Source organism: Parasteatoda tepidariorum, chromosome 12 (genome assembly GCF_982258835.1).
Source record: "Parasteatoda tepidariorum strain Cologne lab strain chromosome 12, Ptep-v5.0, whole genome shotgun sequence".
NCBI classification, from domain to species: domain Eukaryota; kingdom Metazoa; phylum Arthropoda; class Arachnida; order Araneae; family Theridiidae; genus Parasteatoda; species Parasteatoda tepidariorum.
Genome location: NC_141766.1, coordinates 14,100,591 through 14,122,263, shown reverse-complemented (window position 1 = coordinate 14,122,263; position 21,673 = coordinate 14,100,591). Strand labels below are relative to the sequence as shown.

The window sequence follows — 21,673 nt, the reverse complement described above, 5'->3', positions numbered from 1 at the left end:
CTTTTCGATTTTACCACCTTTTGCGTGAAGATAGAAAAATTTAATAATCAGAATTAACTCGTTAAAAAAGTAAGTTAGTAAATAAAGTGTGATTCATTTCAACAAACTATAGGGGTTTCATGCACTGGAAGATAACGTAAAAAAACTGACTCTACAGAATTATGGAAGATACTATCAGTCATGATAGGAAATCAGGTATGTTCCGAGGCAAAAGAAGGTGCATGAATTTTTGTCCCAATTTAGGAAAAAAAAAGCCCTAGTTTGTTTGGTTAAAAAAGGAAACAAGCCTTTTAAGTAAATTTTCGAATCCGTTATAGAGATGGCAGTTCATTTAGATTTAAAAAATTGGAAGCTTTTCTACAATTTTAGTTTTTCCTTTCTTAAATCCCTTTTGAGTCCTAAATAGGTTTTTCTTTTGTTAAATATGAAATATATTTATTAAATATAAAAAATATAGTTTTTTCTTTTATTAAATTATAAAAATATTGTATTGAAAAATTTTGGCTTAAATATCTAGAAGTAATTTTCACCACATTAATAATCAGTGTCATCATTCAGGGTAGTTTTTTTTTTTTAAAAAAAAAGAAAATTAAAATTAGTTACACAATTATCTCATTATAGAGATATTTTTGTCATCAAACCATGCACAGAAAATCGAAATTCTTTTAAACTTTTTATTTGAATACAGAAAATAAAGAAATACATGAAGTTTAATGCTACATTTTGAAGAGATGATATTTTAGTATGCATAAAGTGTTATAAAAAAAGAAGTCATTAAAACTCTCAATAAATATAAATATTGCCCCGAATTGAACTTGTAGCTTCATGCGATTCCCTCTTCAGAATCGATTTGATTCGGTTCTTGGATGAGTTCGTGTCACTAAAAAATACAAATTAAATATATACTCTCAAAATGTTTTAAGATATTTAGAAAACTATTTTAAGGTAACTTATATGAAATCATCAAACTTATATGTCACATTTAGGTACCTTATAATCGTGTACCACATTAAAAAAAAATTGTTCATATAGAAAGTGGTCTGTATACCAGGGCTCGAAAAATCTCAACATTTTCACAAGAAATCCTCTCGATTAACCCCTTCCTTCTCGCTCCCGTGAAAATGACGGGGTGAGATTTCGCCCTCTATTTCTCGCGCCCGTGATATTGACGGGCTGGAGTGTTCAGTAGTAACTCACCAATAAGAATAAAACTAATTCATTTCCTTTGAACTGAAAACATTTTATTTCTCATTTTAGACACCAGATGGCAGTACCAGGATATTTTTAAGGTAATTGTAGATAGTTAGATTATTTTAAACTAGACGTCAGCACTAATCAAATACGTAATACAAATACAAAAGCCAAAAAAATAGGCACTTTTATGACAGTTTTCTTGAAAATTAATTGATCGTTAAGGGGTTAATTGTCTGCTGCTATGGAAACAAGAGAAAAACCATTAGAAAAGAGGGGAAATTAACCCTACCAACCTAAATCAATGCAAAATATTGCATCCGTATTTAAAACTGCTCTTCGTAATCACGGGTGTCTTGTGTCTGGAAGAGTTCTCGAGAAAGCCAAACAGTACATGCCTGAACATTTTCTTCCATTACATATTAATGAAAATGTATGAATGTACCAATTATTACTCTAGATATTATTTTATAACCGTAGTTGAACAGCCGATCCAATTTTTCTTTGAGGTTTAGGAGTACTAATGTTCAACTCCTTAGCCTCGTAATTTAGAACCCAATCCAGAAGACAAGGAAACTCCTGGATCAAGTATTGGGAGAAATTTGCCTTCGTGGAGGACTTTTTGATGGAACGAACCCGCATTTGCGTTACATGGAGAGGAACACCACGAAAACCTCCCAAGGTTAGCCTGACGGCAAGGGAACTCTAACCCATGATCCTTCTACCACTGAGGATATTTTACGTCAGCACTGTGATCGATGCAAGTCAGTACGGAAATCGTATCGATCAGTCATCGCTGGGACTCGAACTCGGTTCACCTCATTCAAAAGCGAATGCTCTATCTCCTGAGCACTCACGGCTCTTATTAATCTTTAAAAAGAAGAAACGTCTACATTCTATCAACATGAATACTTTTATTTTAAGTATAAATCAGAAGTATAATTAATTAAGATATAATAGGCATTATTAATTAAAAAAAATATTTATTAACTAAGATGTATTAGGTATTATTAATAAGAATATTTAACATTTACAGAGAAAATGCAGAGTTTTATTATTAGCTAAGCATCGAAGTATCAAAATTTTTAGGCACTATCAGCAAGAGCATGTCCTTGAATACGATACTTATATATTGAATGCGATACCCTATGAAAAACAACTATATCAAAGTTGCATATCATATTGGTTTGTACCAAGTGGCTATTTCCTTCTGTTATATATACTTTAGTTTTAAAGAAAGCGCCGCAGGGTGACTTCATATCTAGATATAAATATTTATATAGTCAATCAATCTGGCACCAAGAAGCAATCATCCGATTGCTTCTTGGTGCCAGATTACAGTGGTACAAGGCTCGATCAGGCTGGAATGATGCCGACTGGGGATGTATAGTCTTTAGCGACGAATCCCGCTTCCAACTGTGTCCTGACGATCATCGAAGACGTGTTTGGAGACGCACAGGGCAGAGGGGGGGGGTCCTGCCTTCATTATTGCACGCCACACCGGTCCTCAACAAGGCATTACGGTGCCATTTCCTTTGACAGCCGGACCCCTTTTGTCGTCCTTAGAGGTACACTTACTGCACAGCGGTACGTCGACGACATCCTAAGATCTGTTTTGCTACCATTCCTTTTGCAGCGCCATTGGCAAGTTTTTCAGCAGGACAATGCCAGTCCACATACGGCACGTGTTGCTATGAACTGTCTGTAAGCTTGTCAAACTCTTCCTTGGCCTGCCAGATCAACAGATCTATCTCTCATCGAGCATGTCTGGGATATGATGGGAAGGCGATTGCATCTGGCACCTTTGGCAGCAAATACCGCAAGAGACCATCCGGGAGCTTTATCGGTCTATGCCACGCCGTGTGGCAGCTTGTATCCAGGCTAGAGGCGGGTCAACACCTTATTGAACTTGTTACTGTAACTCTGCAATAAATTATTCAATTGTTCTGAAATTTTAATCATATACTATTCTGTACATTGTCTTCCTATCCACCAATTTTCGTTTCAATCGGACAACTCCTTCTTGGTGCTTCGATTTTTTTGTTATAGAGTATATATATATATATATATATATATATATATATATATATATATATATATATATATATATATATATATATATATATATATATATATATATATATATATATATATATATATATATATATATATATATATATATATATATATATATATATATATATAAAGATCTCAAAAAATAATGAAAGAAAGGATAATTTAAAGGAAGATAATAAATTAAAAATTAGATAATAAATTATAAATTAATTATACAAAAAATTTATTAATTAAAAAAAATTTAACTGCAAAATAAATAAAATCAAACATTTCTCGTAATTTTATACATATATTCTGAGATTCGTTATTTAATGAACTATAATTACTTACAACTAATTGGATTTCCATTCCACTGCAGTTTTATTAACCCACTAGTTAAAATGGCTGTTAAAGCCATCGATATACAAAATCCAGCCACTAGACCCATGACAACAACAAGAAATAAAGCGATAAATACAACAAATCCTGAAAAGAAAACAAGGATTATTATGTTTCGCTTCTATAAAAAAATAGTATCATGGTGTTCATATGAATTATCCCTAATGTATATTTCTAGAATTAATAAAAAAAAGTAAGCACAATATGGATTACAAATTAGAGTTCAAGCGAAGAGACATAATTGCTATTGAAATCTGTTAAAGCACTAATGAGGAAGACGGAATGGCAAATATCAAAAACCAGCTTGATAGTCTGGTGAAATTGAAGCCGTTTCTAATAACTGTCTTTCAACTATTCCGCTGATAATTAAACGGGTTTTTGATGTTCTGAGTATTGCCTTCCTCAGTAGTGCTTCCATGGATTTCGACAACGTTTTTTGTTCTTCCTTTCTTAAACATAAATTTCCGACACTTATTGTTAGTTTAAAACACATTTGACACCGTTTTTGAGAGACAAAAAATTAATAATTGAAATTAAGAGTGGTCATACGAGAACACCTTATTCAGACTGAATGAATTGTAAGAATTTAAGGTGTAAATATGGGGTACCGCGGAAGAAAGATTGATTATATAGTGTTCTATTGCCGAAAAAAATTGCGACGCGCTGCTCTGGTGATGCCTTACGTAAAATCTGCTTCTAAAGCGAATAAATGATAATGGAATGAAAATTATTCATTCTTCTAAGTAAATATTTTAAATATAGTCTTTAATTGGCTATAACATTCACACTTACCTTAAACTTTATTAATAAAGATGGAGTTCCGCCGAAAGAAGATTGATTATTTAGCGTTTGGTAGCAGAAAAAAATTACGACGAGCTGTTCTAGAATGCTTTAAGTAAAATCTGTTTCTACCAATACCAAGTATTGTCTTTGTAAGTCCCCTTAATAATCAGAATTTTATGGAATTTTGTTTCAGACGTTATTTTTGCACGCTAAATCGAATGCAGTAAAAAATTTGTTTCTTAAGAAAAAGTGCTCGCTTTTTCGTCAAAATGAGCATATTACGCCGTGGTTACAGTTAACTGTCAAATGTAACTTAACAGATTTCTTTCAGATGTAGCCATAGCACTTTACAGAATAAAAATCCGACTATCAGTTAAAAAGTTTTAAAGGGAAATCGTTTTTTATTTAATTTTATTCATTTAATTTTATTTATTTATTAATTCTTTTTCTGATTTATATCCAGTAAAAAAACAAGCATGCTAAATATCTGATTTTATAAAAATAAATTATTTTAATTGTAGTCGTAGTTAATTTATGTCGTACTAGAGATACACTATGGGCTATTGGCGATGGTCTGGGAAACATCCCTGAGGATGATCCGAAGACATGCCATCATAATTTTGATCCTCTGCAAAGGGGATGGCACCCCCGCATCGGTATCCCAACTCCCTGTACGCGAAGTCGAGCACTTTACGGTAGAACAGTTTTACGAGTACCAATACCCTACACCCTCGGTCCCTACGCAGAATGATCCAAGTGGTTACCAACCCGCACATTGACCACAGCCAGTGATGCTTGACTTCGGTGATCTGCTGGGAACTGTGTCTTAACAATCAGTCCACTTCGGGACATAATTTTAATTGTAAGAAAAATTATTAAATTAAATATCGTTACTAATCTGTAATTAATATTTTATTCATACATTCTTATTTTTAACTTGGTTATCTATCCATTATTTTCAATAGTCTTATTTGAGATGCTCTTACTTTCTCACAAATTTAAAAATTTGAATTAATGAAGTTAGTTTCATAAAATGTTTATAACAAAGTTTCATTTTTTATAATCTGTCTCTGATGATGATTCGTTAGGTTTCAACAGCGTGCTTTCCTTGTTTCATGTCCCTCATGTTTATTATATTTTAACTTTCTTATTGTGGAGATTCTAAGTCTATACAATAATGGTGGTCATTACGGAACACCCTGTAATGATGATTTTAATTAAATAAATGCACTTACCACTTCTACTGCAACTTTGCTCGTCACTGAAATCCCCACAATGATTATTTCCGTCACAAACAAAACGATTGCTTATACAATATCCATTATGACACTGAAATTTATGAGACTTGTCACACTGAGCGTCTGAAATCATACCAAGTTATTATATAAATTGAAAATTATTTTTTTGCATAGAAACATTCTAAAAGTAAATTCTTATTCGCTTTTTGCACAATTTGCAAAAAAGCTAAAAACTAATAAATCAATTATTTCATTTTCAGAAATACGTACCTACTCACCAGTATATTTGGATAATATTAAAATCATATTTGGTCCTTAAATCACAAAATTGTTATATTTTTGAACCAAATTATTAGCTAAATGATTAAAAATCCACTTAATGTTATTACAAATGTGCTGCCACTTTTTTCAGGGATGCCTTTCTCATTATTAGGGGAGTGTGGGGTCAATTGTAACAGGGTACGATTGTAACAGAGCAAAAATTTCGAGTGTCGGGTTCTAGATTCGGTTCCTAGGTGGCGCACAAGGTGTATTTAATAAATCTACACCCCTGCTAGCAACCATTTTTAAATACTTTTGAAAGAGTTGCATCACAAAAGATAATTTCACGCTACGTAAGTACTTTTTTTGGTATTAGAATATTATATTGTAACAAAGTAATTTTGTTTAAACAAATAAAAATTATTAACCGAATATGTAAGTGGACACCTTAATTAACATTTAAAAAAAAGAAGATTAGTTTTGTTAATTAACTAGCATAGTTTTTAACAAATGAAGCTGAAATGGCGTCTTGGGGACGATTGTAACAATAAGTAAAGAGACGATTGTAACAGCTGAAAATAAATAATCTTATCTAATAATCTTATCTGAAAATAAATAATCTAACCATAACTTAACTCTTTAAGAACCACTAATAGTTTCCTATATCATTTATATTATGTTGCATGTGCATTATTTTACTTGTCACCTTTCACAGCATAAATTAAAATTTTTAACCCCTTAAAGTTAAAAGTTTAACCCTTTAGGTCTCTGCTCATTATTATTTTTACTCCTAAAATATCACTACTATTTCGATCAATAAAAAAATATATCACAATCTATGATAATATGTATAATTAACTATGTTTTTGTTGAATTTATGAACTGTTACAATTGACCCCGTAAGTGGGGACAATTGTAACAAGTGCACGACTGTCAAAAATTTTTAATAGCTAATATAATAACATTTAAAATAAAGTATTTATTTTTTTTCTAGTAGAGGATAGTCTACTTTACTCGTCTGTCAATTAATACTAATAATATATTGGATTTTTTGTTAGTTAAAAATAGTTAAGTAAAAAATGTTACAATTGACCCCATTATCCCCTACCAAATGTAATTTTGGCAGTTGAAATTTGGTAAAAAATAGAAGGTTCGTATAGTTATTAAAAATCTAAAGAGAATAGTAGCAAAACTGCGAAAATTAAATATATGATGTTCAGAAATTTCGAGTTCCAAATATTTAATTTGAGAGCCTCAAAAAAAATTTTAAGCTCCCTTCTTTCGATCATTTTTTTTTACGCTTCATAAATTTTAGACGATTTTATAGAAAATCAAAGCAACAAATGCCGATTCGCGCATTGAAATATAAATAAAATGTGCATGGACCACATAGAAAATTCCAAAATATAAAAAATGGTTGCAGGATGTCATCATTATGATTTATCTATATATAAGAATCCTAATACATAACTATCATTAACAATTTAAAAATATATTATTCAAACTGAAATCAGGTTAACGCTGAGTTCTAAAATTAAAGTGGCAGTAAACAGAAGATCTTTTATAACTAGTTGAACTAATCAAGCAGAAACTAGTTACTAACTAGCTGACCAGAGAAACTAACGTTATTTCAAGCTTCTGACCCGCTGTCAGATGGGACTCCAAAATTGCGCGACCAACCAGCACCTCCTAGAAAAGAGAAGGCCTCCACACGGGTTACCGTAAGCGAGAAATTCGATCATTTAGTAGTTCGAACGTAATGCCCTCGTATATTCCCTCCACTACTCAGTCTAGTAGCCCGAACACAAAATCTTACTTATTACCCCCAGTCCGCAGTTTATGTACGTTAAGTTGAACTATTAAATGGAACAGTTGGGAGGCCTTCTTTCTTCTAGCAGGTGTTCGATCAACCGCATTGTGATAGCAGCGTGATCAACATTGCACCCGGTCGCCAGTACTTCCGAGACAAACTGGTACCTGTAGATCTAAAGCTGGTTGGGCTTCAATTCGCCAACGGGGATCGAACCCCAGTGCTTCAAAATGACAGTTCAGTGCCTTAATCACAGAGCCACCACGGAATTTACAATGTACTATCACTTTTCTACAAATACACTGCTCATAATACGGCAGCGAAATGAATTTTAACAAAGTTAAGTGTTAAGCCTTTTAAAGTGTTAACAAAGTTTTTAGCCTTTACCAGCTGGGCTCATATTTTTCAGTAGTAGGAAAAGTGCCTTAGTGGAAAAAATTGTAAACAGATTTGATTTTCAAGTAATCGGAATTTTTCTTTTGTTTTTACCAATTCAATTTATGAACATAACAATTACAGGATTAGGAAGAACATAACAATTACATGATTAAGAAGAACATAACAATTACATGATTATGAAAACCTATACTTGGCATATAGGTTTTCATATTATTAATATTTATTGAATACTACGAATGTTACGAACTAAAGAAGAAATTAAATGTTTATTTATTTTTTTTTTAATAAGAGACCTGTTGGCGTTACAATAATTGAAATCTTAAAGAAAGAGGTATCAAGACTTCAAGAAATCAACGGGTTTCAAATGTTCAATTCTAGTGAAATTTTCAATTCCCTTTATAAAAAATTCAGCATTACCGTTTTTTGACCATCAAAATATAGGGGATGACCCAATGAGAAAATTGGGGTCAAGTCAGAAAAAAGGTTTAAAAGTTTCGTCCTGTATTTTTATCCGGCAAGTTTATGCTTATTTCGACATGTTTCGTAAATTTTGTAAGCGATTTTGAAACTTTTGGAACACAGTCATAAAAATCGTTTATTTAGAGATAATTTCATGCAAAAATAGATTATAATAATAACAATAAATTATTTTATTTAATGATGATCAAAAAATTATGAATCGTACGATATGTAAATTTTTACAAATTTTAGACAAACTATGTTATTTTAAATGCCAAAACACAAATTTTGAACGAAATTAAGTCTCAAATAGTTTTAAAGAAAAAAATCGTGTTTTTAAATTATTGTTTTTCAAGAACCGATTTTGTTATTTAAAATTTATGGTAATTAAAAATATTTTTTCATTTAAATAAACAAGTTTTAAAATTATTTTCGTTTCTTTTAATGCAGAGAACACTCATCTGACTGAGCATATTTTCTCTGACCTCTCACAAAAAAGTAAACTGATTTCGATTAGAAGTTAGAGCTGGATGACAAATGAAATTGACTCTTAGGCAATTAAATGTACTTAAAATGCAAATTATGTCTACTCATATTTTTATCATATTAAATAAAAGAATATAAAACAAAAACTATTTACAATTATTTGAGAAGGACCCTTTTATGGTCATGCTAATATATAACTTTGTTAAGATTTACATAAATTTGAATATCCTTTTTCCTTCAACTGAGTATATAAAAAAATTATTTGGTTAATGTTTTTATGAAAAAAAAATTTTTTTTTATTCAACACGCATTATAAAAAGTAAAAATAATTTTTAAAAAATTTAAATCCTATGACTTTTTTTAACTTTTCTTACAAAGATGAATAAAATTAAAATATGCTTTGAGCTTATTCATGCTCTGGGTAAGGGTCTGCATAGTTTAGAAAATTTTCCCGAAAAACCTAGTCTCAAATTACTGGAAACCTTTTCCTCCAAACTAATATACGTAATATTATATTTTTATAGGGACCTATGAAACATAAAAAATGAGCTTTTTTATTTTTAACATTTTAATATATGCACTTATTACACCATTAAAATTGATGCGCCAAGAAGATGGCACCCTGAACTCTTGAAATGATTAGATTTTCAGCACAGTCACAGCAGTAGTGACACATGTAAATGCAGCGATTTTCTCATATTCAATTTGCATTAGAAATTGAGTATGGGATGTCCAAAAAACATATTGTCTCGTGTAAGAAGAAGAAATGTCTACCTAGAAGGAGAAATGCCTTCCTAGAAATTGAGTATGAGATGTCTAAAAAAGATATTGTCTCGCGTAAGAAGGAGAAATGGCTACCTAGAAGGAGAAATGCCTTCCTGGAAATTGAGTATGAGATGTCTAAAAAAGATATTGTCTCGTGTAAGAAGGAGAAATGGCTACCTAGAAGGAGAAATGCCTTCCTAGAAATTGAGTATGAGAGGTCTAAAAAAGATATTGTCTCGTGTAAAAAGGAGAAATGCCTACTAATACGAATCTGGCTTTGAATAAGAAAAATTACCGGTGTTGACCAGGATCTCTTGACTGTAATAAGAAAAGGACATAGTCAGAAAGATAATCGCAAACCATGAGTTAATAAATGTTGGCAAAACAACAAGCTCCAAGAGTTTTATGGACTGCCAGTGTGGCATCACAGACAGGAGCTTGTGCACAAGAAAGGTATTATGGTTGAATCCCGGTTCTTGATGGTCTCAACCGTGTTACCTATTTGCATTCCATGCACTTAGTATACCATTTCAAACGTGTTAAGGCTTCGCCCTATCTTTGATAACACTTTTTTCAGCATGGATTTTAAATTGATTGTACTGTCATTGACACAAAATATATTCGACTAACATAGTGGACAGAATGCCCTCTTAATAATTAAAAACTTGTGGTTCATGGTTGCCAAGTTATTAGCACGTCCTCACCAATTACTACAGTAAATGAACTGCGGCATAGTTTTGAAGATGTATCATTCAAGTCCTTAAAAATGTCATATAATTTCTGTTTGACTCTCCCTGCGCTACCGGATAAATACTGTCATTAATTCTGCCAAAAATAGTAAATTTAAGAACTGATTTCTCAGGATATATGTTTTAATTTCATGTAAATTCAATCACTTGTTCTTTCCAACATAAGGCATGGGTCCGATAAACATAATTCTTTTATTTGCATTTCTTCATGGTATAGCAGTTTTATTGGACAACAGTGTATTCTCATGTTAATAGTACATAGAACTGTACATTAAGATACTTTACACGCAAAGTACAGTAAAAATATTAAAAATTTAGTGAGATATTAAATGATACAGCAATTTAATTAGCCGAAAATAAAATCTAGAACAAATGTTACATGAAGTGAATTTCAACATTTATAGCATTTTAAAATGCTAACTTATAGAAATGCTAGCATTATTAATAAAATTTTATAAAAACCATAATTTTTTTATTCATGTAAAAAATTTTTTTATACCTTATTTGAGACCAAATTTTTAAAATTTAAAATTATTTTTAAAAATTTCGAGTGAAATGAATTACTTTGAATAATGTTAAACAAAAAATGCTTTTAAATTAATAGTTTATATTTTTCAATTTCATCTCTCTTTTTTTTAAATATGGTACACTTAGTATATTGTGCATGCATAGCTAACACCCACATAATACACAGTCCAGTCACATTAATGTGACCACCACCTACTTTCGACGTCAAAGTGAAATAACCAATCGCAGAGTGTAAGTGGCAGCACATTACAGTGTAGTGTATATATTGGATGTCCTAGGGCATCGAAAAGCATTTCAGTCGTTAGCGCAATGCAGAAATGTAGCGATTTATCCGACGCCCAAAAGGGCATGATCATTGGCTTTCGGGCCAAGGGTGGAAGCATTTCGGAAACGACTGATTTTGTGAACTGTTTGCGTACCGCCGTGGTAAAAGTATACCGTGCATGGCAAAATGGCACTATACAAAACAAGCGGCGTGGCACATGTGGTGCACCACGGGCAAAATATGGCAGAGGCGAATGAAGGCTACGGAGATGCGTTCAGATGAATAGACGTGCAACTGCTGAGCAACTGACCGTCCAGATGAACCAAGGGGCTACCAAGAGTGTATCCTCAACAACTGTTCAGCGAACGTTGCTGCGCATGGGCCTCCGCAGCAGACGCCTGGTTAATGCACCTATGCTGACTGCTGTTCATCGGTGACGAAGGCAGGAATTTGCACACCAGTACCGCAACTAGACGTCCACAGAGTGGTAACAGGTGGCTTTTTCCGATGAATCACATTTTATGCTCCATGGGACAGATGGACGTTGGCGTATACGGCGTGAAACGTCTGAAAGCAACACCCTGCAACAATTGCCGGAAAGCTGCAGGCTGGAAGAGGGAGCGTTATGGTTTGGGGAATGTTTTCCTGGCATTCACTGGGTGCACTCATCATTGTGGAAGGCACGATGGTACAAGTACGTATCTGTCCATGCGGACCATGTCCACCCCTGCTTGCAAATGATTTTTCCTCAGAATGATGGCATCTACCACCAGGATAATGCGAGGTGTCATGCAGCTCGCAGTGCATGTGAGTGGTTCGAAGAGCACCAGGATGAATTTACCGTACTCCCCTGGCCGGCAAACTCACCGGATTTGAACCCAATCGAGAATCTGTGGGACCACCTCGATCGGGTTGTTCGTGCCATGGATCCTCAACCGCGTAATCTAGCGCAGCTGGCCACGGCACTGGAGTCGGCATGGCTCAACATCCCAGTGAACACTTTCAGAAACCTAATTGACTTTCTTCCTGCACGTCTCGTGGCGGTCCGCTCTGCCAAAGTTGGTTATTCTGGCTTTTGACAGGTGGTCACATTAATGTGACTAGACTGTGTATATACGTATAAATAGCATCAAATATTAAAAAAAAAAGTGTTTACTACTTTCTTAAAACAAAAGGAATGAAATGTCATCCTTACACTTTTTTTCGCTTAAAGTATACAACAAATGAAATCCATCGTAACCATATGGATCAATGCCACCATCTTCAGTATAATAGTTGATATATATTTTTTCTCCAAAATATTGCATGTTAGAGTCATATTCATTTTTAGACCCACAAAGAGCTACTTGCTTTGTATCATCAGTTATCTGAAACAAAATTATTTTTCAAGATACATTTTTTTTTGTGTTGATTTATAATTATATTTCCGATAAGTTTCGGATGATCCTTCTCTAAAAAAAGTGATTTCATTTTGCATTCGCTTGCATAAGAAAGAATATCAAACATTTTTATTTTTTAAATTTAATAAGCCACAATAAAGAAGGAACGTTACCATGCTACACTGAAGAAATCTCCAGTGCAACAGATGATCCTGTTGTTCTGCTAGCAGTCAATCGTCTCAAATAACAACGCCTCCTATAGGTCGTTGCGTTCGCGAATAGTATTTTTTGAAAATAGGTAAGAATATTGATTTCGAATTATATCGTTAGATTGGAAACATAAAGATTTCTGTTGAATAAAACAATAATTAATAAATCAAACTAATAATGCTTTTCAAGTCAAAGAAGTAAGCATATCAAATATTGATTAATCAGTAAAAAAAATAAAAAAATATTCTTTTAAAAATAAATATTGATAACAGACGTTTAATGTCCATTTAAACACCGCCTAGAGCTGTAAACCCGTGTGATAATAAGGCCCTGCTTGTTATCCTTTTTCGATGGTCTGTGATTATGGATACATTAAAGATCCATCAAATACATTATGATTATGGATCCATTATGAATTCGTCAAAGATTACGTTTTCTTTCTCCAAATTGTTCAGTGAATTAATCAATTTATAGTTTAGAATTACTATGAATGATTGTTCAGAATCAATATAAATTGTGTAGTTTAGAATTAATAGAAATAAGTAGTTCAGAATTAAAATAATTAAAGTGTTATTTGAAACTGAAAGAGTCAAAATAAATTTAAAATCAAACTTAGAATCAAAATAAATTTAGAATCAAACTTAGAATCAAAATAAATTTAGAATCAAACTTAGAATCAAAATAAATTTAGAATCAAACTTAGAATCAAAATAAATTTAGAATCAATCTTAGAATCAAAATAAATTTAGAATCAAACTTAGAATCAAAATGAATTTGTTCTTCAAATTTAAAATGAAGTTGTCATTTAAAATAGAAACAAACTAATATTTAACTTACTTTGAGATAATCTTTGCAGCCAGGTCTGAAGTTGATTTTCTTTATACTTATTATGATATTATCATTAGACGAAAAAATAAAATTGCAGTTCCTTCCGACGAAATACGTAGAGCCTCTTGTAGCTTTTAGATATCCCGATGATGCTAATGTAATGGACTGGGTTGGATTTAGAGCACAGATGTCTTCCATATCTTTAAAATAATTTCAATTAATTTATAAATAATTTCAGAATAAGTTTATTAAATGAGTTATAACAAGAGCTAGGATGCTGATGATAAAAGCATTTTTGACTGTTTTTGTCCTTTATAGGACATTATGCATGGCTTTTTTCTCTCTCCTTATTTTAGATTTTCTGTTCTCCCTTATCTTTTTTGAATTTTAAATGATGTTTTTTATTTCAAGAGCATTTTGCTCAAAATTAATTTTTTTTTCTTTGTAAATATTGAATTAAGTCTTTTTATTTTAAATATCCTTCAATAACAAGTATTAATGTTGAACTGAGTTTTTCAAGCTATGAGAATTCGCCTTTGAGCAATAGATTATCTTTCAATTTTCAGAATATATAAAAAAAAAAATTTAAAAAAACATTCGGTAATATACTAATATAATACAATTCTGAAATTCTTTATTGTAATAAAAAATTAATGAATTCTTACTTATCTTTATCATAATTAATTGCATTTTTTATTCTTAAATTACATATTTATTTTAATTTTCGCCTTATTTTTTATTAAATATATAAATGCAAGTTATGATTTGAAACTGAAGTTAATTAAAAACATGTTTTTGTAAATTTTTAAGAGTGTTATTTATTATTTTAAGTTCATTTTTAATGATTTTTATAGGTTTCTTTTTTTCAATTTTTAAAGACATTATTTAAGAATTTTTAGGTCATCAACACCTTAACCCGTATTATAACACCCAGAAAAAAAGGTAGTTTTCGAAACTTTTTTTCTTTCCTCTGAAATACATTGTATTATTTAAATTCAACACATTGAAATAAACGTAGAACACATAGAAACAGTATAAGTAAAAAATATTACATTTTTTGTTCGAAACTTGTCCACAGATGGTCAAGCTTGAGGAATCACACATCACTGTTTTTAATAAGTAAAGAAGAAATCTTTAATCTCAAACAATGTGAATGTATTTCAAATACTGTACTTGAATAAAAAAAACAAGAAAACAATCTTATACACTTTTATATTCTTTCCTTACATCATAGATAAATGTGTTTAAATGGTTTGACTTCAAATATGCTAACTAATTAGATATTTAATTCAGTGGCGAAATTAAACAGGATAACATCCTTTCTCTGAATAAATATGACTTTGCTCCGACGGATTTTGATTCTTAACCATCAAAACACGAGGAATAGCTACAATAAAAACATTTAATCCCCATACTTTAATCAGAAGAGTTATCAAAAGTTAGGATTCCTTAATGTTAAATTCATTTTTTTTTTTTTTGAATTTCACCATAGAGAGTGTGAATTGTAATAACTTTTCCAGAGAAAATATTTTTTTACTCAATTATAAAATTCATTAATCCATAGTTATTTCCATATAAAATATAACTTTTAATAACTATTTATTATTTTTCATTTATTAATGGTTAAAAACATTTTGAATTGTAAAATATGCAAATTTCCGCATCAGTTAACAATGACAAATCTCAAAGCCAAAAGTTTGAACAAAATCAATCGAATAGTTTCTATGTTATGAAATTTCAAAAAGGTCGTATTTTCAAATTTTTCTTTAAAACTATTTGACTGATTTTGCTCTAATTTTGTATACTCATATATTGTCATTCAAAATAACTTAGTTTAAAATGTAAAAATTTTGTGTTTCATACCATTCAAAATTTTTGCGAGTATTATAAAACAAAATAATGATTACTTTTTGTATGAAGTTACCTTTGAATAAACGACTTTTATTATTGTGTACAAAAAGCTTTTGATTCGTTTAAACAAATCTCGAGAAATAACGAAATATGTCAAAGGTGTTCACATTTTTGACCGCTCTTCTGACTAAACTGTCGGAATTCCAGATTGCTACTACATTTTACTAATCTGAAATTCAAATATGTTGAAAAAAAGTACTTTCACTATATAAACATGCATTTATTTAGTGAAATTACATTTTTGTATCTGATTTAGAAACTTATTAATAGTTTGCACTGTTAATAAGTTAGTATAAAGAACAATGGATATAAACAAAGCATTCATGTAGGAAAAGAATCTAGAGTTTAAGAGCATGAAACTTCTTGGTAGAGAAATTTCTTAGGAAAAAAATTTTGAAGCATTTCCTGGCAAAATATAGCGATGGCGTCTTGAAGGTTTCTTACCTGGGATCCAAAAATATAGGGAAGAAGTTAACCTTTGAAAAACATCGGAAAGAAGTTAACATTTGAAAAAATAGATGAATTCAGCTAATCCAGCATTACTTTGATTAACGTTGTTTTCTGTTTGATTAAGATTCTTCAACTTTTTTTCACTCGGCGTGAGTACATTCTAGCAAACTAAGTGTCAAGATGGATGAAGTTACATAATATATCAACATATTCTCTTTTTTTCATCCCCAAAAAGTTATCTACTAAAATTTTATAACGAGGATTTAACAGTATATCAAGTATCTAGCATAAATATAATTTATAAAAACAATTAATAACTTTTTTTAAGTATTCTCAAGTATATTTTTGCTAATTTAGCAACCGCTTCAAAGGCAAACTTTTTTTACAGTTAATGACTCTAGAGATAGTTTTCAATCGTTCCAGTTATATAAGTAACTTTTTCCAACAATTTTTTCACTTAAATTTTAAGTTAAGCAGGAAGAAATTAAAATACATTTAAACACAAGGAAAATACATTCTATAAGCCCATAGCCTAATTATTTTTCTTTCTCCTATTATAGAGAAGTACAGTACGTAAAATAAAATAAAAATTTAAAAAAAAGCTAACCACCTTGAATAACTTTTGATCTAATGATCAAATCTACTCGTACTAGGACTCAATCTAAGTGATTCAAGAGTGTGACTATAAATATGCTAATCAATTTGTACAGGCGATATTTTAAATTATGAAAAACTTTGAATAAACATATTTTTTTTTTTTTTTACTGATTTCGATTTGTGACCCCAAAAATGTAGGAGCAAACTTTGCACCACTCTTGATCTTTGCACTCTCTTGATCAAACTCTCGAGACCATATTTCCCAGATTGCGGCTAGCCCCTATATTTTGGGGGTCAAAAACCCAAATCCGTTATAAAAAGGTATATTTATTCAGAGATAGTATGTTTTTTCTTTTTTAATTATTTTTTAATACTGATTCCATAGCTTAAAATGTCGTCTCCACAAATTAAGTAGTATATTTGAGATTCACCCCTTCGAGCCATAAGATTGAGTTCTAGTACGTGAAGATTCGATCATTACATCACAAATTATTCAGGATGATTCGTGTTTTTTAAATAACACTATACACGAAAACTTCACTAGAAATTTTAACGGAAGGAAAGTAACCCCAGTTGCTATTCGAAGTTAACTCTTCAAACTTTTAAGATTTATTTTTAGTACGTGAAAATCTGATCATAAAAACAAAAATTACTTTGATTATTATTTTATTTTTTTTTCAGTTTAAATTATTCTTAAATGCTATTACATAATAATTATTAAGAAATTCCACAAAAAGTAATCCCCCTTATAATTGTCCAGGAAGTTAGTGATTACATTAACATAATTTCTTTAAATGTATTATAAGAAAAATTATTAAAATGTATTGAAATGATATGCAAATATTAATTATTTAATAAAAAATGTTTTTCTTAATTTACATTAAATCTTGATAAAATAATAAAGACTTGAAACAAATTTTATTGTAATAATAACAGTTCATTCAACCACTATAATAATTAATTTGCAACTGTGTTATAATGTTGTCAACACGTAGAGTTAGTCAACAGGTTCTTCTTATTTAAACTGAGATATGTTGATATTTTTAAAATACAAAGTGTTTAGCAAAATTTTGTATCTTGTGTTATAAACAACTGTTTTTATTGTAATTTGCGTTACTCTGATAGTTTAAAAAGAAAAAAAAACTTAGATAAGCTTTAGATTTTGATTATTTCCGACTAAAGCTATCGTATCAATCATGTAGTGGTCATGTTTTAGAGAAATATCAACAAATTCATTTACTTGAACACTATTCACAATTTAATTCTAATTAAGGAAATAAACACAATTTCTTATATGCAAGCTGATAATTTGAATTATATATTAGTTAAATAAAATTCACAAATTCTATTAACTAGTTTAACAGTGCTAGCATTTTATTTAACATATTATTTAACATTGCACTTGTTACTTACAAATAACACCAAGTACTTTGTTCCAACTGTCGGTCACAAAATAGAAAATGAGAAGAAAATAAACATATTTCATGATTTATTTATTATAAAAAGCCTGACATTGTTAAGATCAACGTGAAATTTCGTATCTGTCTTTGTACAACCAGCGTTATTTATTCACGATATCAAAAAGTGTGTGTGTTTCTTTTTAATAAAACACAGATAAAACTGTTGATAAGAAAAATAATGCAACACAACTCCACAGTATAGAATTCTGAATATCCGTTAGAAACGTTTCATATTTTAACGTTCAACCATTTTTTCTTTCAAGAAAATATTTTTGATTAGTAGTAGTATATTTATGCATTCGTTCGGAGTTATGCTGCGGAGTTATTCACAAATTTATAAGACCAAGCATTTGTTATCATGTTGTATTTGTTTGAAATTATAATGCTGTGAAGACTATGTGTTACAAATTAGTAAGACTAGTCAAATTTTCTGATATCTTTTTTAAATGAAATCCCTTTTTCTAGACCAAATTTTTTTTTCTATAATAAGTAATCATTTTTAATCTCATTTTAATGGACTCATATGGTTTGAAAAAGATTTCGCGGAATTAACATATACTAATGAGGGAAATACCAAATAATATTTATTGTTGGGGAAAATCTAAAAACGAAACTGATATAGCAAGTGTTGGAAGATAGTATTCAATGTTCCTAAAATAAAACAAAGAAATTTATTGCAAATTCAATCCCTATGTAATGAAATCATAGTCATGCTTAACATCCGTATAACTGCCCAGTAGATGGCAAATTCAATGTTTGATTTCAATTATTCAAGAAAAATAACATCCATGAAAAGTTCAGATATTTTTCAATTATCAATAAAGCAAATTTTACATTTGAAATTAATACCTGACTAATTTTTCGGGACTTTATCTCTTACAAATCTTAATAACTTACTAATTATCTTAACTAATTATCTTAATAATTTCAGATTTAAGGAGAAATATAAAAGCAGTTCTAGGGAAAAGTTTTTTCTTTGTCATTTTCATTCCAATTTCATAGATTTTTAAAAATTGCTAATAAGATTAAAAGACAACTACAGCAACAAATACACAAAGAACTATATAGAGAACAAATATAAAGACAAAAAACAGAGAATATGAGAAACAGTTGTGGTCATAATCTATGGATGAATCCAATATGCCATTTACAACTGCATTTGATAGTGAATTGCTGGCAACTGGCCAGAAACTGTCATACTCTGTGATTCTCAAATCATTTTGAAATCTGTTGTCAACCTCAGTTACTTGAATGTTGAAGATTGTTACAAAGCTTACCAGTCGGCAAAAAATACATTGTTTTACAATAGATCCTTGGGCATTGTGGAATCCATGGCAATGAGATTTCTGATTCACTAGGAAAGCCTTGACTCTTCAAACATCATTTTTTAGTGTATCTTTTGGAACAATAAAACGTTTAATCAAAAATATTATGTCTTAAAAGTTCAGAAAGAACCTTGCTGTTAGAGCAATTCAAAAGTACTGCAAAGTCAAATTAATTGTAATTTGTAATCTTAAAATGGCTCAGACATAAAACCGTGTTCCGGCTCGCCACTGGCCGTATTTGTCTCGAGATGCACCAGCTTGGTTTCCAAATGGAAAAAAAGGGATACAGTGAACCCTTACTCCAACCAGTGGCGTACGCAGAATTTTTTCAAGGGGGGGGGGTTCATAATTTTCAGAAATTACTAAAAGAAATTCGAGTATGTATTAAAGCACTATTACTTCCCTAATTTAGACAGCTAGACAATTTTGACTTTTTATTTAGACAACATTGTTTAGTTAAATTTTGTTTTTATTTTTTAAGTTTAAGAATATAATTTTTTTATAATAAGAGGTAAAATATTTTATTTTTATTAAAAAGTAGGAATAAATCAACCAGAAAAAACTACTCATACTGTAACAGCTACCTAAATAATAACCATATAAATGTGAATATTCCATAGAAAACCAATGAATTTAACTAAAAAATGACTTACCAACAAATAGGGAATTAAACCAGTATACAAACACGCTAAAAATTTATTGATTTATACTGTAATATCCAAACGACGGGGTTTTTTTGCAAGTTCGTTTAAAATGTCTTCGACAGCTGGGGTAAATTTTCTATGAATGCTTAAAAGTGCCAATCCATTCATTCTATTATTTCCCGTTGAGTTGCGTAAATAAGTCTTCAAACGGCGCAAAGTCGAAAAGGATCTTTCGTTTGCACTCGTTGAAACAGGTAGAACGACCAATATTTCTAGGAGTTTGAAAATGTTTGGTGTTATATCTTTATTGCACATTCCAAGAGCATCCGCCGCAGTTTTTGGAACACTACCTCCGTCTTCACTAATCCTTTTTAATCTTTATACCAGAGTTTTAGTTCAGACTTAAGGCTTTCTTTACACGTATCCAAATCTCCAGCGTAAAATTCCACTAATGCTTCAAAAGCCTTTAAGTTTGAAGGTTGGCAAATGAAAGGATCGGCAGATAGAAGACTCTGAAATCCTTTCAAAATATCACGATGCGATACAAATCTTAAGTTTAATTGTGTTATAAAATTTTCTATAAATGGAATAAAAACACTAACTCTGAAATATGTTTCCGGTGTCGATGAGGGAAAATTATCGCAATTTTTCTGTCTTCCTGTTATTCTAGGGATTTGCATGGAAGTGGAAGATCCAATGCTTGTTAGCATAAGAGAAGAAGAGCTGAATATTTCAGAGAATGTTTCAGTGGCATTTTCACGCATTAATTTTAGATCTTTAATGACATCTTCTGCAAGACTCACTGTCTCTATCAAATCTATGCTTGTTTTTTGTAGGTATCTACAGAGATGGATTGTTATGGTGAAAACTTTGTAAATGCACAAAAGAGATATTACGAACTGGCAATTAGATACTGTGCACAGTAAAGAATTAGCCTGGGTAGCTGATTCCTTATCCTTCCATTCTGATATTTTTTGTAGTGTTTCGGCGATAGGCTCGAAAAGTTCCACCACAGCGGTTACTGAGTCGTATCTTTCCATCCAACGGGTTGCACATAGCTGTTTAATTTTCTCCCTCTTAGAGCTGGTTTCCATCTCCTCTATTGCTGAAGATAGGACATACTGTCTTTTTGGCGTATTTAAAAAGTCGTATAATGTTTTAATTGTCCCTAAGCAATTTCTAATGCCAGTTATTTCGCATGCATTTGATACAGCCAAATTGAGGCTATGAGCAGAGCAATGTACATAGAGTGCTGATGGGACAATACTTCTTTCGTGGGCTTGTACACCATTAATTTTTCCACTCATTGATGCAGCACCATCGTACCCCTGTCCACGTAACTTTTTTATATCAACTTTCATAGACTGTAGTTGGTCTAATATTGTTGTTGCTATTGCTTTTCCGGTTAAGTCATGCACCGGAATGAATTGCAAAAACTGTTCGGTGATGTTAAAATTTTCTTTATCGACATAACGAACGCA

At 30.9% G+C, this 21,673-nt stretch overlaps 1 protein-coding gene across 1 annotated transcript; it reads right to left on the bottom strand.

Annotated features, from left to right (window-relative positions):
• Positions 1–660: 660 nt before the first annotated feature.
• Positions 661–18,384, bottom strand: LOC107449497 (low-density lipoprotein receptor-related protein 12). Its single transcript, XM_043045538.3, has 6 exons — positions 18,177–18,384; positions 13,815–14,005; positions 12,584–12,755; positions 5,664–5,789; positions 3,598–3,732; positions 661–880 (listed from the first exon to the last, which is right to left on the bottom strand). Exons 1-6 carry the CDS (start codon positions 18,247–18,249, stop codon positions 840–842), a joined length of 738 nt encoding a protein of 245 aa, XP_042901472.1. The 5' UTR covers positions 18,250–18,384; the 3' UTR covers positions 661–839.
• Between the last annotated feature and the right edge of the window lie 3,289 nt (positions 18,385–21,673).